Consider the following 17,509-nt stretch of genomic DNA (forward strand, 5'->3'; position numbering starts at 1 on the left):
GCATGCTTGATTATTGGATTGATTAGTATCGTGTATATTGCAATCTTCAAACTAATATTTCTAGATGGGGATATTGAAAGTTACTTATAAGATCAAATTTTGTCCTTAATGTACTTGTGAATCAATGACAACGATTCAGAGAGAAGTAAAAAAAATGAAAAATTTCGCTCTGACACCAATTTGAAAGGATCTAAAGTAATAAAGAATAATATATTCAGAAGCTCATAAATTTCTTACTCCCTATGTTTTAAAAAGATTGTCACTATTTCTTTATTAGTCTGTTTTAAAAAAATTGACACATTTCAATATTTGCTAAATAGCAAGCATTTACAGCCACACAAATGCTATGACAGATTTAAGACCACAAGTTTCAAAAATTTTATAGCTTATGGCTTATTTAAAATCATATATCTCGAAAGTCTTCCCCTTTTTACTAAAGTTTATGGCAGTCAAGCTAGGACAATCTTTTGGAAATGGACGGAGTAATACTTTTCACAACTTCACACATGAAATAGCTAAAATGCCCTCCATCCCTATATATTTATAATAGTATATAACCCAGTTTGACTCTCCAAATATCCAAATACTAGCTAGTTTATATACTGCATTTTGACATATTTATGAAAAAGAAAGATATATACTTTCAATTTTAAAAAACTGGTAAAGAGATCATGCAAAATAAGTGCTTTAATTGACAATTAACTGAACTTCAATCAAAATAAAAAATAAAACTTATATATTTTCTCGTTCTTTCGGGTGAATTTCAAAAATAGTCAGATTTACAAGTGGTAATTGAAAATAGCCATAATTTCAAAAGTAATCGAAATTTAGCCATTTTTCATGTAAAGATAAATCTGAACGAAAATATTGTTCAAAATTAAAAAATTATTCCAGCATAATATACTTGAGTTCGAATTTTTTACATGCCAACTTCCAGCATAATATACTGGTCAAGCATAATATGTTGGACGTTCATACACATGTGCTCCAATCTTCAGTATATTATGCTGGAACTTTCTGTGTGCTGGAGTTGCAGCATAATATGCTGGAAGTTCATACAAAGGTGCACCAATCTCTAGTATATTATGCTGGAACTTTTCGTGTTGCAGCAAAATAGTGGCTATTTTTTAATGACTTTATAAACGCTGACTATTTTTTAATTACCGGTCTGAAAACTTACTAGCCATATTTTTACCGTTCTTTCCTTTGACACGCAAAGAGAGTCAAACATTACTGTTTTTTGGCCAAGCCCAACTACGAAGCATCACCAAACTAGACCCATCTCTCCCTTACTTCCCGTACTTGTTTTAGGAACCGCGATTTCATGGTTGGTCCTGTAATTGAGATTCTATTTATGACACTTTAGGACATTATAAAAAAAAAAAAAAATACCAGTTAGCCTATACAATCATATATTAATAGATTAGTAAAACTCATAAATAAGTACGTGATTTATATTTTATAAGAAAAATAGAAATCTTGACGTAGTATAGGTTAAGTATTGTTTTTTTCAGGCTGTATTCCCTATAGTATTTGACTATATGATTCATAGGTAAAATTTCAATTTTAAATTTTTTGCCTTTTTCCCTTTTTATATACTAAGTTAACCTAGTGTATTAGTGGTCAATGTCATGAATCGGATTAATTGGGTTCAAATATCCATGGAGTTAAGCAATCACTTTCTTATAAACACAAAAGAAACTTTTGTGAGGGGCATAGAATTTTAGCTAAACACTATTTCCTATCTCTTAGACATATTTGGCTAAAGTTCAACACTTCTCACAAGTTTCTTTTATGTTTATAAGAAATTGATTGGCCTAATTCTACGCACGTGCCTCTCATGTGACCTGACTAATCTGGATTATGACAGTCTAATTTAAGAATAGTGTATACGGTTAAAACCGATCCTCGATCATGAAGATCGATCGAGGATGGCATTTCAATCGAGGGGTATCTTCATAGAGACCCGAACGAATTCCGAGATGGGGGCATCGAGCTCGGGCGTTCGAATCGACCGAGGTAACATCGACCGATACAGGTCCCGAACATCGATGCCCAAAAGTGATCGCCTAGCTCGAAACCAAGGCCGGGGTTCCGATCCGATACCGAGCTCGAGTCGGTATCGAGTTCACAGACAAAAAGCTGTTACAACCGCACCAAGGGAGAGAATCTTTGCGGGAATTAAGGAGGAGACACACCATCATGGGTCCTCCACTAGTAATATTTATTCCATCATGTTGCTATAGATAAAGTAGTGATCCTTGGCTATAAAAGGCAGGAGAGTTTGTAATAGAAGGGATCTCTTTGGCTATTATTAAGAATTTCATTGTGTTTATCTTTCTAAAGCTCGCCAAATATCTTTGTTCATCATCTTCTATTTTTGCACCATAAATACGTGTATTGTTATTTTCAGATCAAAGGAATCTACTTGCCCTTAGAACCATACATAAATTTAACGTTATTCGATTTTTCGGGTAAATAGTTTGGCGCCCACCGTGGGGCTAAGGATAACAAGTGATTATTTGATACAAATATACAGCACACTCCAGCTTACAGCTTCATGTCGGCAATGGCTCTGCCAATCGACCTCGAAGCCGGCCTTCAGGATGAAACCAACAACTTGGTGCCCGTGGCCGAAAGGCTACCCAACAACATCAACGAGGCTCGAATAGAGGAACCCGAAATTCGAGCCGAAGTGCCAGTAGATATCAATTCACGAATAGCTCTAGAAGTGAATCAACGTTCCGAGCAGGAAAGAAGCGTTCAGGGTGGCGCTCGACCCATAGCCCGAGACACCCACAGCACGGGGGAAATCGGGGTCAGTTTGCGCATGATTTTCAAAATGCTACAAGCCCAACAAGTAGCGATAGCTCAGTTGCAGAGCCAAACTCATATGCGAAGTAATCCAAACTCCAATCCACTTCTTCGAGAAGTAACCCCCAGAACGGAGCCCGACATAGTGAAACCGAACGAGCGAAAATCAGGAACCGCTCCTGAAATTGCTAAACTGCTCGAGGAACTCACAAAGCGAGTCGAAGCCAACGACAAAAAATTCAAAACATATGATGCTAGGATCGATCAGATCCCGGGGGCTCCGCCCATGATGAAAGGGCTGGATTCGAAGAAATTCATACAAAAGCCTTTTCCATCGAGCACAGCCCCGAAACCGATCCCAAAAAAGTTCTGTATGCCCGTAATTCCCAAATATAACGGTACGACCGATCCTAACGAACATCTCACCTCCTATACATGTGCCATTAAAGGCAATGATTTGGAAGACGATGAGATCGAGTCCGTATTATTGAAAAAGTTCGGAGAGACCCTCACAAAAGGAGCAATGATCTGGTATCACAACTTGCCACCGGATTCTATCGATTCTTTTGCCATGTTAACAGATTCGTTCGTAAAAGCACATGCTGGTGCCGTAAAGGTCGCACCGAGGAAATCAGATCTATTCAAAGTAAAACAAAAGGGTGACGAAATACTGAGGGAATTCGTATCCCGGTTTCAAATGGAACGCATGGATTTGCCACCAGTCATAGATGACTGGGCCGTACAAGCTTTCACCCAAGAGTTGAACGGACTGAGTTCGACAGCATCACGACGGTTGAAACAAAGCTTGATCGAATACCCTACAATAACTTGGGCGGATATACACAATCTGTATCAGTCGAAAATCAGGGTCGAAGATGATCAATTGGGATTCCCGTATGAACCCACACGTCAGAACCGCGCAACTACTAAAATTCTGAAAGAAACCAACAGAGAAAAAAGGTCAAACAGAGACCGATATCAACCGTACGTCACAGATCGGGTGAACCACGGTTCGGCGCATGAGACAGTTAGGAATAACCACAGATATGATTGGGGGCAAAATTCTCGGGGACTTATGAGCAAGAGAGGTTTTGATAAATAGGCCGATCCTATAGAAGTTCCTCGATTATCGGAATATAACTTCAACATCGATACATCCGCCATCGTATCGGCCATCGGACGCATCAAAGATACCCGATGTCCTCGACCCATGCAGACCGATCCGACCCAAAGGAATCCCAATCAAATATGCGAGTATCATGGCACCCATGGTCACAAAATGGAAGAATGCAGACAATTAAGAGAGGAAGTAGCCCGCTTGTTTAACAAAGGGCACCTCAGGGAATTTTTGAGTGATAGGGCAAAGAACCATTTTAAAAACAAGGACTTCAGCAAGCAAAACGAAGAAGAAGAGCCACAACACATCATTCACATGATCATCGGCGGCGTCGATACCCCTCAGGGACCTATGCTCAAACGCGCTAAAACGTCGATTGTGAGGGAAAAGCGATCTCGAATTCAAGATTACACTCCCTCAGGGACTTTATCGTTCAATGATGAAGATGCAGAGGGAATCATCCAACCCCATAACGATGCACTGGTAATATCCGTACTCATGAATAAAATTAAAATTAAGCGTGTGTTAATTGATCCAGGTAGCTCGGCCAATATCATCAGATCGAAGGTCGTAAAATAGCTCGGCCTACAAAATCGGGTCGTATCCGCAACTTTGATTTTAAACGGATTCAATATGGCATGCGAAACCACCAAAGGCGAGATAACCCTACCAATAAACGTCGCCGGAACAATTCAGGAAATAAATTTTCACGTGATCGAAGGCGATATGAGATATAACGCCCTTTTCGGAAGGCCGTGGATCCACAACATGAGAGCTGTACCTTCGACCCTACACCAGGTCCTCAAATTCCCAACACTGACAGGTGTCAAAATAGTGTACGGAGAACAACTAGCCGCAAAGGAAATGTTCTCCATCGAGGAAGCAAAACCAATAAAGGAAATGCCAGTGAATGGATCGGGTTCAAAAGGAGGCACAGTCGAAGACCGGAACGCCAAATAGAAACCAAAGACATCGGCCCTGACCCAGCAAGATAAACACAGCATCGAAGAAGATAGTGATCAGTGGATCCCTCGATCCTTCGTGACCCCCGATGACTCCGATGCCACCGAATCAACTATTGAGGAATTGGAGCAAATCATTTTGATCGATCACTGGCCCGAACGAAAGGTATACCTGGGAAGGGGTTTAAGACCCGAACTCAAGAAGAAAATCATTCAATTTCTTATCGATAACATCGATTGCTTTGCTTGGTCCCATTTAGATATAACAGGAATCCCACCGGACATAACGACACATCGACTAAGTGTGTCCCCTAGATTCAGACCGGTGAAGCAAAAAGAAGACCCCAATCGGAGGTGAAGCACGCATTCATAAAATATGAGGTAACTAAACTGCTCAAAATAGGATCCATTAGAGAGGTAAAATACCCCGAATGGTTGTCCAATGTGGTCGTAGTGCCTAAAAAGGAAAACAAACTTAGAATGTGTATAGATTACAAGGACTTGAACAAAGCATGCCCAAAGGATTCTTATCCACTGCCCAACATCGATCACTTGATCGATGCCACGGCCGGCCACGAGATCCTTACTTTTCTCGATGCCTATTCCGGGTATAATCAAATCCAGATGAACCCGTAAGACCAGGAAAAGACTTCGTTTGTGACCAGATACGGAACATATTGTTATAACGTAATGCTCTTCGGGCTAAAAAATGCAGGAGCTACTTATCAACGCCTAGTAAATAGAATGTTCGAAGAACAAATAGGTAAATCAATGGAAGTCTATATTGATGACATGTTAGTCAAGTCCCTGCGCGCAGAGGACCATTTGACCCATTTGCAGGAAACGTTCGATATTCTGAGGAAATACAACATGAGGCTCAACCCCGAAAAATGTGCTTTCGGAGTCGGCTCGGGTAAGTTCCTCGGCTTCATGGTGTCAAATCAGGGAATCGAGATTAACCCAGACAAAATCAAGGCCATCGAAGATATTACCATCATGAACAGCGTGAAAGCTGTCCAAAGGTTAACAAAAAGAATAGCAGCCTTAGGCCGATTCATTTCGAGATCATCAGATCGAAGCCACAAATTTTTCTCTCTACTCAAAAAGAAGAACGACTTCGCTTGGACACCGGAATGCTAACTAGCGTTACAAGAACTGAAACGATATCTATCGAACCCACCACTGCTGCATACTCCAAAATCCGACGAAAAACTTTACCTGTACTTGGCAGTATCAGAAGTCGCCATAAGCAGTGTCCTGGTTCGAGAAGAGGAAGGTACGCAATTTCCTGTTTACTATGTAAGTCGGACCTTGGGGGAAGCGGAAACTAGATACCCGCACTTGGAAAAATTGGCGCTTGCGCTGGTTAGCGCCTCTAGGAAATTACGACCGTACTTCCAATGCCACCCCATATGCGTATTAACCACCTGCCCACTTCGTAATATTTTGCATAGGCCTGAACTATCGGGCCGATTGGCCAAATGGGCCATCGAACTCAGCGGGTACGATATCGAATATCGACCACGAACAGCCATCAAGTCTCAAATTTTAGCAGACTTCATGGCCAATTTCATGCCGACCCTCGTACCCGCAGTCGAAAAGAACTACTGTTAAAATCAAATTTATCAACGAGGGCATGGATCCTCTTTACGGACGGAGCTTCGAACGTAAAGGGATCCGGGCTAGGCATAGTTTTAAAATGTCCCGGGGGTAACATTATTAGGCAAGCTATTAAAACTATCAGGTTAACTAACAACGAGGCCGAGTATGAAGCCATAATTGCAGGTCTCGAGCTAGCTAGAAATCTGGGAGCGGAGGTCGTTGAGGCCAATTGCGACTCTTTGCTAGTGGTGAGTCAAGTAAACAAAACCTTCGAAGTCCGAGAAGGCAGAATGCAAAGGTATTTGGACAAACTACTTGTCAATTTGAACCATTTCAAACAATAGAGTCTACGACATGTTCCACGAGAACAGAATAATGAGGCCGATGCGCTTGCTAATTTTGGATCATCGGTCGAGGTGAATGATTTGAACTCGGAAACTGTCGTTCAACTTTCAAGATCTGTAATCGAAGAAGGGCACGCCGAAATAAATTCTACTAGCTTAACCTGGGATTGGAGAAACAACTATATTGAATACTTAAAAGACGGAAAGCTCCCTTCAGACCACAAAGAGTCCAGGACCCTTAGAACCAAAGCTGCTCGATTCACTTTGGCTGCGGACGGAACGTTATATCGAAGAACATTCGATGGACCGATGGCGGTATGCATAGGTCCGGGAGATACCAATTACATCCTCCGGGAAGTACACGAGGGCACTTGCGGCAATCACTCCGGTGCTGACATGTTAGTTCGAAAAGTGATCAGAGCAGGGTATTATTGGATCGATATGGGCAAAGACACAAAAGAATTTGTTCGTAAATGCTATAAATGTCAAAGGTTTGCTCCAATGATCCATCAGCCCGGAGAACAACTTCACCCGGTCCTATCGCCATGGCCATTCATGAAATGGGGAATGGACATCATCGGCCCCCTACCATCAACCCCAGGTAAAGCCAGATTTATTTTGTTTGTGACTGACTATTTTTCTAAATGGGTTGAAGCGCAGGCGTTCGAGAAAGTAAGAGAAAAAGAGGTTATCGACTTTTTGTAGGATCATATCATATGCCGATTCGGGATACCATCCGAAATATTATGTGATAATAGGAAGCAATTCATTGGCAGCAAAATCACAAAATTATTCGAAGACCACAAAATAAGAAGGATACTAGCAACCCCATACCACCCTAGTAGAAACGGACAAGCCGAATCAACAAACAAAACTATTCTTCAAAATCTGAAAAAAAGATTGAACGACGCTAAGGGAAAATGGAGAGAAATCCTGCCCGAAATCCTTTGGGCATACCGAACAACATCGAAATCTAGTACATGGGCGACCCCATTCTCCTTAGTATATGGCTCTGAAGCATTGATACCAGTCAAAGTCGGAGAGCCTAGTCCCAGATTTCGATTCATGACGGAAGAATCGAATAACGAGGCTATGAACACTAGCCTTGAATTATCAGACGAAGGACGAGAAGCTGCCCTCATCCGGTTGGCCGCACAAAAGCAACGAATCGAAAGGTATTACAATCGAAGAACTAAACTTTGCCACTTCAAGCCAGGGGACTTGGTGTTAAGGAAAGTCACCATCAATACTCGAAATCCAAACGAAGGAAAACTAGGACCAAATTGGGAAGGACCGTATCAGGTGCTCGAGCACTTTGGGAAAGGATCGTACAGGCTCGGCATCATAAACGGCAAACAGCTATCAAGCAGTTGGAATGTATCACATCTAAAACGGTACTACTGCTAAGGTCGGACCTTATTCAACTGTCCCGTACAGAAGTTCGAACAAAGAACAGAAGTATTCTTTTACTCAAGAGCACGAGTTGCACTCTTTTTTCCTTAGACCGGCTTTTTCCCAAATGGGTTATTTGCGGCAAGGTTTTTAATGAGGCAACCATCGATCGTGCTGCGCTTTCAAAATAGTATCCGAGGCTTTTCGACCCTTAGCCCGAACGGCCTCGGATACCGGGGGGGGGGCACCAGGGACTCAAATACATTGAGTTTAGATGCAACAAAGACTTCTCACAACAATAGAGGAAAAATTGTTAGAGCCAAAATGGTCAAAATAAACCATGCTCATATTAGATTGCACCTTGAGATTTATTATGCAACCAGAATTAACAATCACTCGAATATTAAGCCTACGGGCTTCCACATTATCTCGAGTTTGAAATAATCATTTGAATATTAAGCCTACGGGCTACCACGTTATCTCGAGTTCAAAATAATCACTGGAATATTAAGCCTACGGGCTACTCCTATATCAAGTTCGAAATACTCAGTCGACCGTCGAGCATACGGGTTACTTTAACATCGAGTTCGAAATAATCACTCGAATATTAAGCCTACGGGTTTCCACATTATCTCAAGTTTGAAATAATCATTCGAATATTAAGCCTACGGGCTACCACATTATCTCGAGTTCAAAATAATTACTCGAATATTAAGCCTACGGGCTACTCCTATATCAAGTTCGAAATACTCAGTCGACCATCGAGCCTACGGGCTGCCAAGTTCAAACAAGGACCCAATCGAATTTGAAACATTAAAAAAGCTATGTTTACTCAGAGTTTACGTTAAATCATCGACTCAACAAGAAAAATCGACCTTGTTATATATATATATATACAAAATTTCCTACGTAATTAATTTACAGGTAATGAGAATTAGACTCTAAGCTTCTGGGCTGGGGTCTTCCTCACCCTCGGACCTGCTTTTGCTACCATCATCGTTATCATCGTCATCATCATCAGAAGCCAAGGCTTCAGCTTCTGCTTCAAGCTCTTTTGCCTTTTTTACCTCTTCGGTAAGATCGAAACCTCGAGCATGAATCTCCTTGAGGGTCTCCCTCCGAGATCTACACTTAACAAGTTCGGCAACCCAATGAGCTCGAGCATCGGCAATCTTCGCCGCTTCCCGGGCCTCCACCTGAGCGGCCTCAGCATCAGCTCGATATACAGCAATAGACTTATCCGCCAAAACTTTCGACGACTCGGCCTCCGCCTTAGCCTCTGCAAGTCGTATCTCAAGTTCATCGATTTTCTTAGTCTGAACCGACACCTTTTGCTTGACGTTTCGAAGCTGAACATCGGCTGATAATAACTTTGTTAAGATGGTTTCTTTCTCTACTACCGGGCGGTCAATAGTCTCCTTCCACTGGTTGCATTCGTCCCGAATTTGATCGACCTCCTCTCGAAGTAGCCTGATCCTCTCGATCATTTGCTGCAACTGAGACAACGGATGGTTAACTTCCACAGTCGAGTCGAATCCATACTTTAATAGAACAAGGCTCACTTGTTGATCGAGCTCGACCCTTTCTTCACGAACCTTAGCCAAATCCGCTTGAAGATCCTTTATAGCCTCCTCCTTTTTGCTACAAAGAAGCTGAAGGTCATCTCTTTCACCTAGGACCTTCCGGAGTTCGGCCTCACACTGGCTAAAATCAACTCGAAACCTACCGATGGCCTGCATGGTTAGAAACTGTCATCTACTCGAAAGCTCACCGATATCGGAACTGCCAAGTATGAAAAAGAACAAAGAAGACAAGTACGGAAGAATCATTACCCGAGTAATAAAACGCTGAGCTTCCTCTAACAAAAGAGAAGCATCACCGATATCGGAACTGTCATCAACACCAGTAAAACAATCCTTAAAAGGATCCGCTGCACCTGAGCCAGTGCCAATATCGGGAGTCTTCAGCTCTCGAGCCTCCTTCAACGCCTCCTCAGAAAAAGACAGAAGGGAAGGTGAATGACCCATTGCCATTGCCCCGAGCAAATCACTCGGAGTACTCCGATCGAGACTTAGGACTTCGGAACCAACCCTGATGGGCACGGCCGCCATCGGCTCAGCAGCTCTAACAACCTCGACTGCCCCCGTAGGTCGGACTACCAAAGCCGAAGAGTTATCTTCTTCTTCTTCCTCCCTCAGTCGATGGACCGAGTCGATCGAAAGGGCAATAATTTTTCTCCTCACCATTCGAGTTTTGGGCTTAAGGTCCTCCGACCGAGAGGAAGCCCTTTGTTTCTTTTCTTTTACCTGTTCCGGGACCGGGGGCTTATTGCCTTCATCACCGCTCAAAGGCCGCAGAACGGCATCCCTAGTTACACCTATATACAAGGGAAAAATCGATAACAAAATGAACACAGAATATACCTCGAGGAAAACAGGAACCAAACCTCACCATGATTCTTGGCCTCCCATCTACCTTTAGCCAAATCACGCCAAGCGCGCTCGGCATAGGATGAAGTCGAGGCTAACTTTCGAACCCAATCCTCGAGGTCAGGCACAGCTTGTGGCATCCAAGGTGCAGCTGCACATCAGAAAATAATATTAGCAAACACGGAAAAAGACACGAAAAGCAAACACGGATCACTTACGGTCGAAGTTCCATTTTTCAGGAAACGACATCTTTTCCTCCGGGATAAGATCACAAGTCCTCACTCGAACATATCGACCCATCCAGCCTCGATCCTTATCTTCATCGATGCTCGACATCAAGGCCTTTGATGCCCGACGATATAGCCTAATAAGTCCACGATAAATCTGAGGCCGATACAGTCGTATAAGGTGGCTCAGAGAAAAATCCAACCCTCCGGCTTTGATAGAGAAGATACGCAATAAGATGACTATACGCCATAAGGAAGGATGAATTTGGCCGAGGGTGACCTGATATCTCCTGCAGAAATCAAAAGTCACGGGATCAACAGCTCCCAATGTAAAGGGATAGGTGTAAACACTTAGAAATCCCTCCACATAGGTAGTGACGCTCTCATCGGAGGAGGGGATTTGTAACACAACCTCAGAACCCCAGCCGCAGTCTTTCCTGACGGCCTCGAGGTGAACCTCCGCTATAGAGCACATATACATCGATACGTGCTCACACCGACCCGGAACGGACGAAGGATTCTCCACCTTAAAATCAGCTTTTAAAATACACGGGCCGGAAATATAATCCTGTACAGACGGCTCGGTCGGCGCCTTATCATCACACGACCGTGAGGAAGAAGCTTTCTCCTTGTGAGGTACAATTTTTGAAGTTTTCGCCATTAATACGAGAAGAAAAAGTCGCAAAGAAAGGTGAAAGAGGGGACAACACTGAAACCCTGGTATAAGCGGCACTAAAGCAACGAAATAAGAGAAACTAATCAAAGAGAATTTGGGAAAAGAGGAAGCACAAAAGTGGAAAAAATTATATGTGAAAACCATTTATAAGGCATGGCGATTCGTTTCAAGCGGTGGCCGACCACCGACTGACAAGCATTAAATACCTCAATAAAACCAAATCGATGGGATAGTTATCACGCACGTCATAGTCAAAGCCGATAGAAACGTCATTATCGATTCGGTCGAACCTTAGGAAAATCACATCGTTTCTCGTCATCTCCTTTTCAAGAAACGAGGGGGCTATCTGTATACGGTTAAAACCGATCCTCGGTCATGAAGATCGATCGAGGATGGCATTTCAATCGAGGGGTATCTTCATAGAGACCCCGAACGAATTTCGAGATGGGGGCGTCGAGCTCGGGCGTTCGAATCGACCGAGGTAACAACGACCGATACAGGTCCCGAACATCGATGCCCAAAAGTGATCGCCTAGCTCGAAACCAAGGCCGGGGTTCCGATCCGATACCGAGCTCGAGTCAGTATCGAGTTCACAGACAAAAAGCTGTTACAGCCGCACCAAGGGAGAGAATCTCTGCGGGAATTAAGGAGGAGACATACCATCATGGGTTCTCCACTAGTAATATTTATTCCATCATATTGCTATAGATAAAGTAGTGATCCTTGGCTATAAAAGGCAGGAGAGTTTGTAATAGAAGGGATCTCTTTGGCTATTATTAAGAATTTTATTGTGTTTATCTTTCTAAAGCTCGCCAAATATCTTTGTTCATCATCTTCTATTTTTGCACCATAAATACGTGTATTGTTATTTTCAGATCAAAGGAATCTACTTGCCCTTAGAACCATACATAAATTTAACGTTATCCGATTTTTCGGGTAAACAAATAGGTTAGGTGTTTATGTTTATACAGAGTTATATGTCATTGAAAAAAAAAGGTAACTTACAAACTGCTCAAATAAAATTCTGAAACTTTATGCAATAATTTGGAAGAGAAAAGAAGAAAAACAAGAATGGAAAGAAGAACAAGAAGAAAGGATAGAATTTATTTGAATTTCACAACATGAATCATACTTCATTTTTGTTGGACATGCTTCATGATGTTTTTCAATGAAATATAAGTTCCACATATGGAAACACAAGTACCCAAAATTAAAATCATCCCAATAAATATAACTTCTATTCCAAAATTCCTTGAGTAAGGCTTCTTGATCTTGAGATAGCAGAGGCATGGGAACAATATAGACACACTAACGCCCAAAAATCCGCCTATAAACGTCATGACATATCCAAAAAATGGAACTGCTAATGCGACAATAATTGTGCTGATGACCAAAATGGTTCTGATGAAGTAGCTCATAGGTTTACTTTTGCGGAAAGGAAATATATCTTCGATTGCTGTTGCAATTGGTGAGACAACAAGAGTGTACTTAGTTATTGGATTTATTAATGTTGTGTATATTGCGATTTTCGAACTAATTTTTCTAGTCGGGAAATTTAAGGTCACTTGACATCAAATTTTCTCCATACATTAAGTAACCCATAGTTGCCATTGATCCATAATTGATAGTGCTTAGTATAAAGCACAAGAGCAGAACTTGTTGACAACAAAAAGAAAGGGGAATGAGGCAAACTGTTTTTAAAGTTGGATTAAACAAATCTCCATGCTCTAGTAAGAGGATATAAAAGAAAATATAGTAGGAGTAATTTAAGTGGGGGTTTGGACATAAGAATTGTAAAATTTCAAAATAGGAAAAAAATCTTTTTTAAGTGAAAATGGTATTTGAAATTTAGAGTTGTGTTTGGACATGCATATAATTTTGGGTTATTTTTGAAGTTTTGTGAGTGATTTGAGTGAAAATTTTGAAATACAGCTTTTTGGAGTTTTTCAAATTTTCGAAAATTTTCAAAATGAATCTTCAAGTGAAAATTGGAAATTTAATGAACAAACGTTGATTTCGAAAAAAAAAAAAAATTGTTTGGAAAAAAGAGAAAAACATTTTATGTCCAAAAAAGAGTAAGGCAACCTTTAGTCCTTGGCCATTGTCATGCGCCTCTTTCATACCATGCCCATACATAGCCCTCTTGCAGCACGCTTCCATTTCGAAGTAGTGCAGTGTCGCCCACACTTGCACCTTTAGGCCAACGGACCCTTGCTTGCATGGCTGAACCAAAGCCATGCTCACAAGTCGACACATGATGCCCCTATGACAGGTGCGTCAAGTATCCAATCGGCGTGGAGGTCTCTTTCCAACACTCGGCAGCCCGCGGGGCTGGCCGTTCCACAATAGCAGCCTCCACTGCCCTTTTGATGCCCAACGCAGGCCCTAAGGCGTTGCGCAGCCCATACGAGTTTCCAAACTCGTATGGATACCTTTGACACTCCCTTGAGTCATCTAGGCAGGCCCTTGGGGTTCACCCCCAAGGCAGCTCGTTCTATACGGCTCGGTGGCAGCACGTATGGGGGAGGCAGGTCGGAGCTTTCAGCACCTATACCCCCTTATATATGCTTAAAATTAAAAAGCCCAAGTTGCCCGAGTAGACTGCTCTACGTCAGACCATCAGAAGGCTCCTTTCTCACCAGTTCTTGGCCGAAATTACAACCCCAAATTCTGAGTTGTAACATCGGACTTGTACTATGGTCTGTTTATGTACTATAAGAATGCAATGGAGCAGTTGGAAAGGTTTGGCAAGGCTTTTGAGGATTTGAAAAAGGAGTTATTATCATAAAGGGATCATATCAGTGGAGATTACTGAGCAACCAACAAGCAGCAGAACCTCTTGACCCAACTTCCTACCATAATTTTTGACTTGGTACGTAGTTTAAGAAAAAAAAAAGATTTTTGAAACTGATGGTATTAAAAGTTTAAGGGATAAAAGCTTTGCGGGGCCATAACATTTGTGTGGTTATAAAAGCTTCTCATTAAGGGTAAAATGAAGAGTTTAAAGTTGAATTATTTGCAATTATACAAATGTGTCATTCTTTTTGGAACAGACTAATAAGAAAAACATGTTATTTAAATTGAAAGCAAGGGAGTAATTAAAGAGAAACAAAAAATATATATATATATATATATATATATATATATATATATATATATATTTGAAAAGGTGCATAAATAGAACCTACTATTGGACTATTGGACTGAAGAGCGAAGATTCAAGGACTACTTCACAGGAATGAAAATCACGAACAACATATGATATAATATAAATATATATAATGTGTAAGTTGTATGTTTTTTGGTATGGAATTGGTATTCACTATTGTTTTTCGATTGAATACATGTGTTGTACCTTAAGCTTGCCCAATTTCTTCATTTGACACCTAAACTAAGAACTGTAACTATTGAACTTGCGAATACCAAATATTTTTAAGAAACATAAATCAAATACCATAACAAATACTAAATTTTTTAGTGTTGGTTCAATAATTAGGTATATACCAAATTATGCACACCCTTAAAAATGACAATGTGGTTTGTATACACAAAAATGATTTAATTAAAAGTTTTAGATGGAGTAGCTGCCAAAAGTTATTGTTTAGGAGTCAAAATTGAATATTTTTAGCGGTAACATGACGATTACATGTGAAAGGAGCCCAGACCACAGCAGGACCTAATTTATTTGAAGTACACAGCATGAATCATACTTTATTTTTGATAGATATGACCTATATGTTTTTCAATGAAACTTAAGTGCCATATATGGCAACAGAATAACCCAAAACTAAAATCACCCCAGTAAACATAAATTATATCCCAAAACTTCTGGAGTAGGGCTTCCTGATCTTGAGGTAGTAGACGCATGGGAACAACATAAACAGACAAATGCTCGTAAATGCGCCTATAAATGTCATAATATATTCGAAAAAGGGAACGACTAATGCAATAATAACTGTGCTAATGATCAAAATAATTCTGACGAAGTAGCTCATAGTTTGAGTCTTGCAGCAAGGAATTGTATCTTCAGTTGTCGTTGCGATTAGTGCGATAATAAGAGTGTAATTGGTTATTGGACTAATTAGTGTCGTGTATATTACAATCATCGAATTCACTTTTTCGGTGAGGAGATCTAGGATTACTTCAACATTAAATTTTAATCGTGCATCAATTACCCCATTGTTGTCATTGATCCATAAGCGATGATGCTTAGTAAAAAGCACAAAAGTAGAACATGTTGAAAATAAAAAGAAAAGGGGATTGGGGAAAGCTATTAAATTAAAGCCGAATAAATTATCTTTATGTGTATTGAGACAAGAGCGGTTCAACAAAACTGGTGGCTTAGAGTCAAACCTTAATAAGAGGTCTTAAGTAAATTTAATAAATTAAGCGTCTGTATGCGCCGCACGTGCATCTTGTGCGTCACTCGTGCATCCCATGTCAATAAATAAATAACTATTTTATAAAAATCACATATATTTGTTATAACATGAGCAATACTAAAAAGTAGAAGGAATAGAGTTCCGGCATTTCAAATCATAACAAACTTAAAGTGTAGTCAATTGTTTCTTCCTGAGGTTTTGTAAAGTGTTTGTATTATCAAGTCATTTGTGATCGGTTTCACCGTAATGTAGGGATAAAACTAACTTAAAATCAATGTTTATACTAATTCAATGACTATAGAATTTAACTTATACTATGTGTTGAGGGGTCTATATAGAAATAAGGGAGTCAATTATTTTCTATGTACTTCAGTTATTTCCACTGAGCATGTCTTAAGATCACTTCCAATCCAAAGTCTTAAGATGAACACATTATTCGTTGATGTTTTGTCCGTCAAAGAATACCCAAAGAGTGATTTTCTTCGAGTTTTACCCACTCATTTTGATATACTTTGCCCTCATCCTATGTTTGGACCAGACAGTGGTAAAGATAGTCGGAAAGATTTAGCCTTTGTATTTGATATAGTCCGTACAGGTGAAGGCGAATCAAGAAAGGCAAGGGTTAATAAGTTGCTTAATATATTTGAGAAATAAGGGTGTAGGTTGGTTGGTACCAATGGCATGTGCTGAGCATGATAGGACCCCAAACTAAAGTCACCCTAATAAATAACAGTTCTATCCCAAAAGTCTTTGACGAAGGCTTATTGATCTTGAGGTAGTAGAGGCATAGAAACAAAATAGAAACTCTAATACCCGTAAATAAACCTAAAAATATAATAACATATTCGAAAAATAAAATGGCTACTACAATAATAACTATGTTGATGATCAAAACGATTCTGGTGAAGCAGCTTATAGGTGCACTCTTGTGAAAAGAAAATATATCTTAAATGATTGTTGCAATTGGTAAGACAAGCATGCTTGATTATTGGATTGATTAGTATCGTGTATATTGCAATCTTCAAACTAATATTTCTAGATGGGGATATTGAAAGTTACTTATAAGATCAAATTTTGTCCTTAATGTACTTGTGAATCAATGACAACGATTCAGAGAGAAGTAAAAAAAATGAAAAATTTCGCTCTGACACCAATTTGAAAGGATCTAAAGTAATAAAGAATAATATATTCAGAAGCTCATAAATTTCTTACTCCCTATGTTTTAAAAAGATTGTCACTATTTCTTTATTAGTCTGTTTTAAAAAATTGACACATTTCAATATTTGCTAAATAGCAAGCATTTACAGCCACACAAATGTTATGACAGATTTAAGACCACAAGTTTCAAAAATTTTATAGCTTATGGCTTATTTAAAATCATATATCTCGAAAGTCTTCACCTTTTTACTAAAGTTTATGGCAGTCAAGCTAAGACAATCTTTTGGAAATGGACGGAGTAATATTTTTCACAACTTCACACATGAAATAGCTAAAATGCCCTCCATCCCTATATATTTATAATAGTATATAACCCAGTTTGACTCTCCAAATATCCAAATACTAG

The 17,509-nt window shown here is 40.2% G+C and overlaps 1 protein-coding gene across 1 annotated transcript in view; it reads right to left on the reverse strand.

Annotated features, from left to right (window-relative positions):
- The window catches only part of LOC138891856 (intracellular protein transport protein USO1-like), a 36,783-nt gene extending 26,813 nt beyond the window's left edge, over positions 1–9,970 (reverse strand). The window contains exon 1 of the mRNA XM_070175539.1: positions 9,361–9,970. Coding sequence (XP_070031640.1) covers positions 9,361–9,970 — 610 coding nt within the window. The remainder of the gene's footprint in view (positions 1–9,360) is intronic.
- Between the last annotated feature and the right edge of the window lie 7,539 nt (positions 9,971–17,509).

The sequence above is a fragment of the Nicotiana tomentosiformis genome, chromosome 5, assembly GCF_000390325.3.
Source record: "Nicotiana tomentosiformis chromosome 5, ASM39032v3, whole genome shotgun sequence".
NCBI lineage: Eukaryota > Viridiplantae > Streptophyta > Magnoliopsida > Solanales > Solanaceae > Nicotiana > Nicotiana tomentosiformis.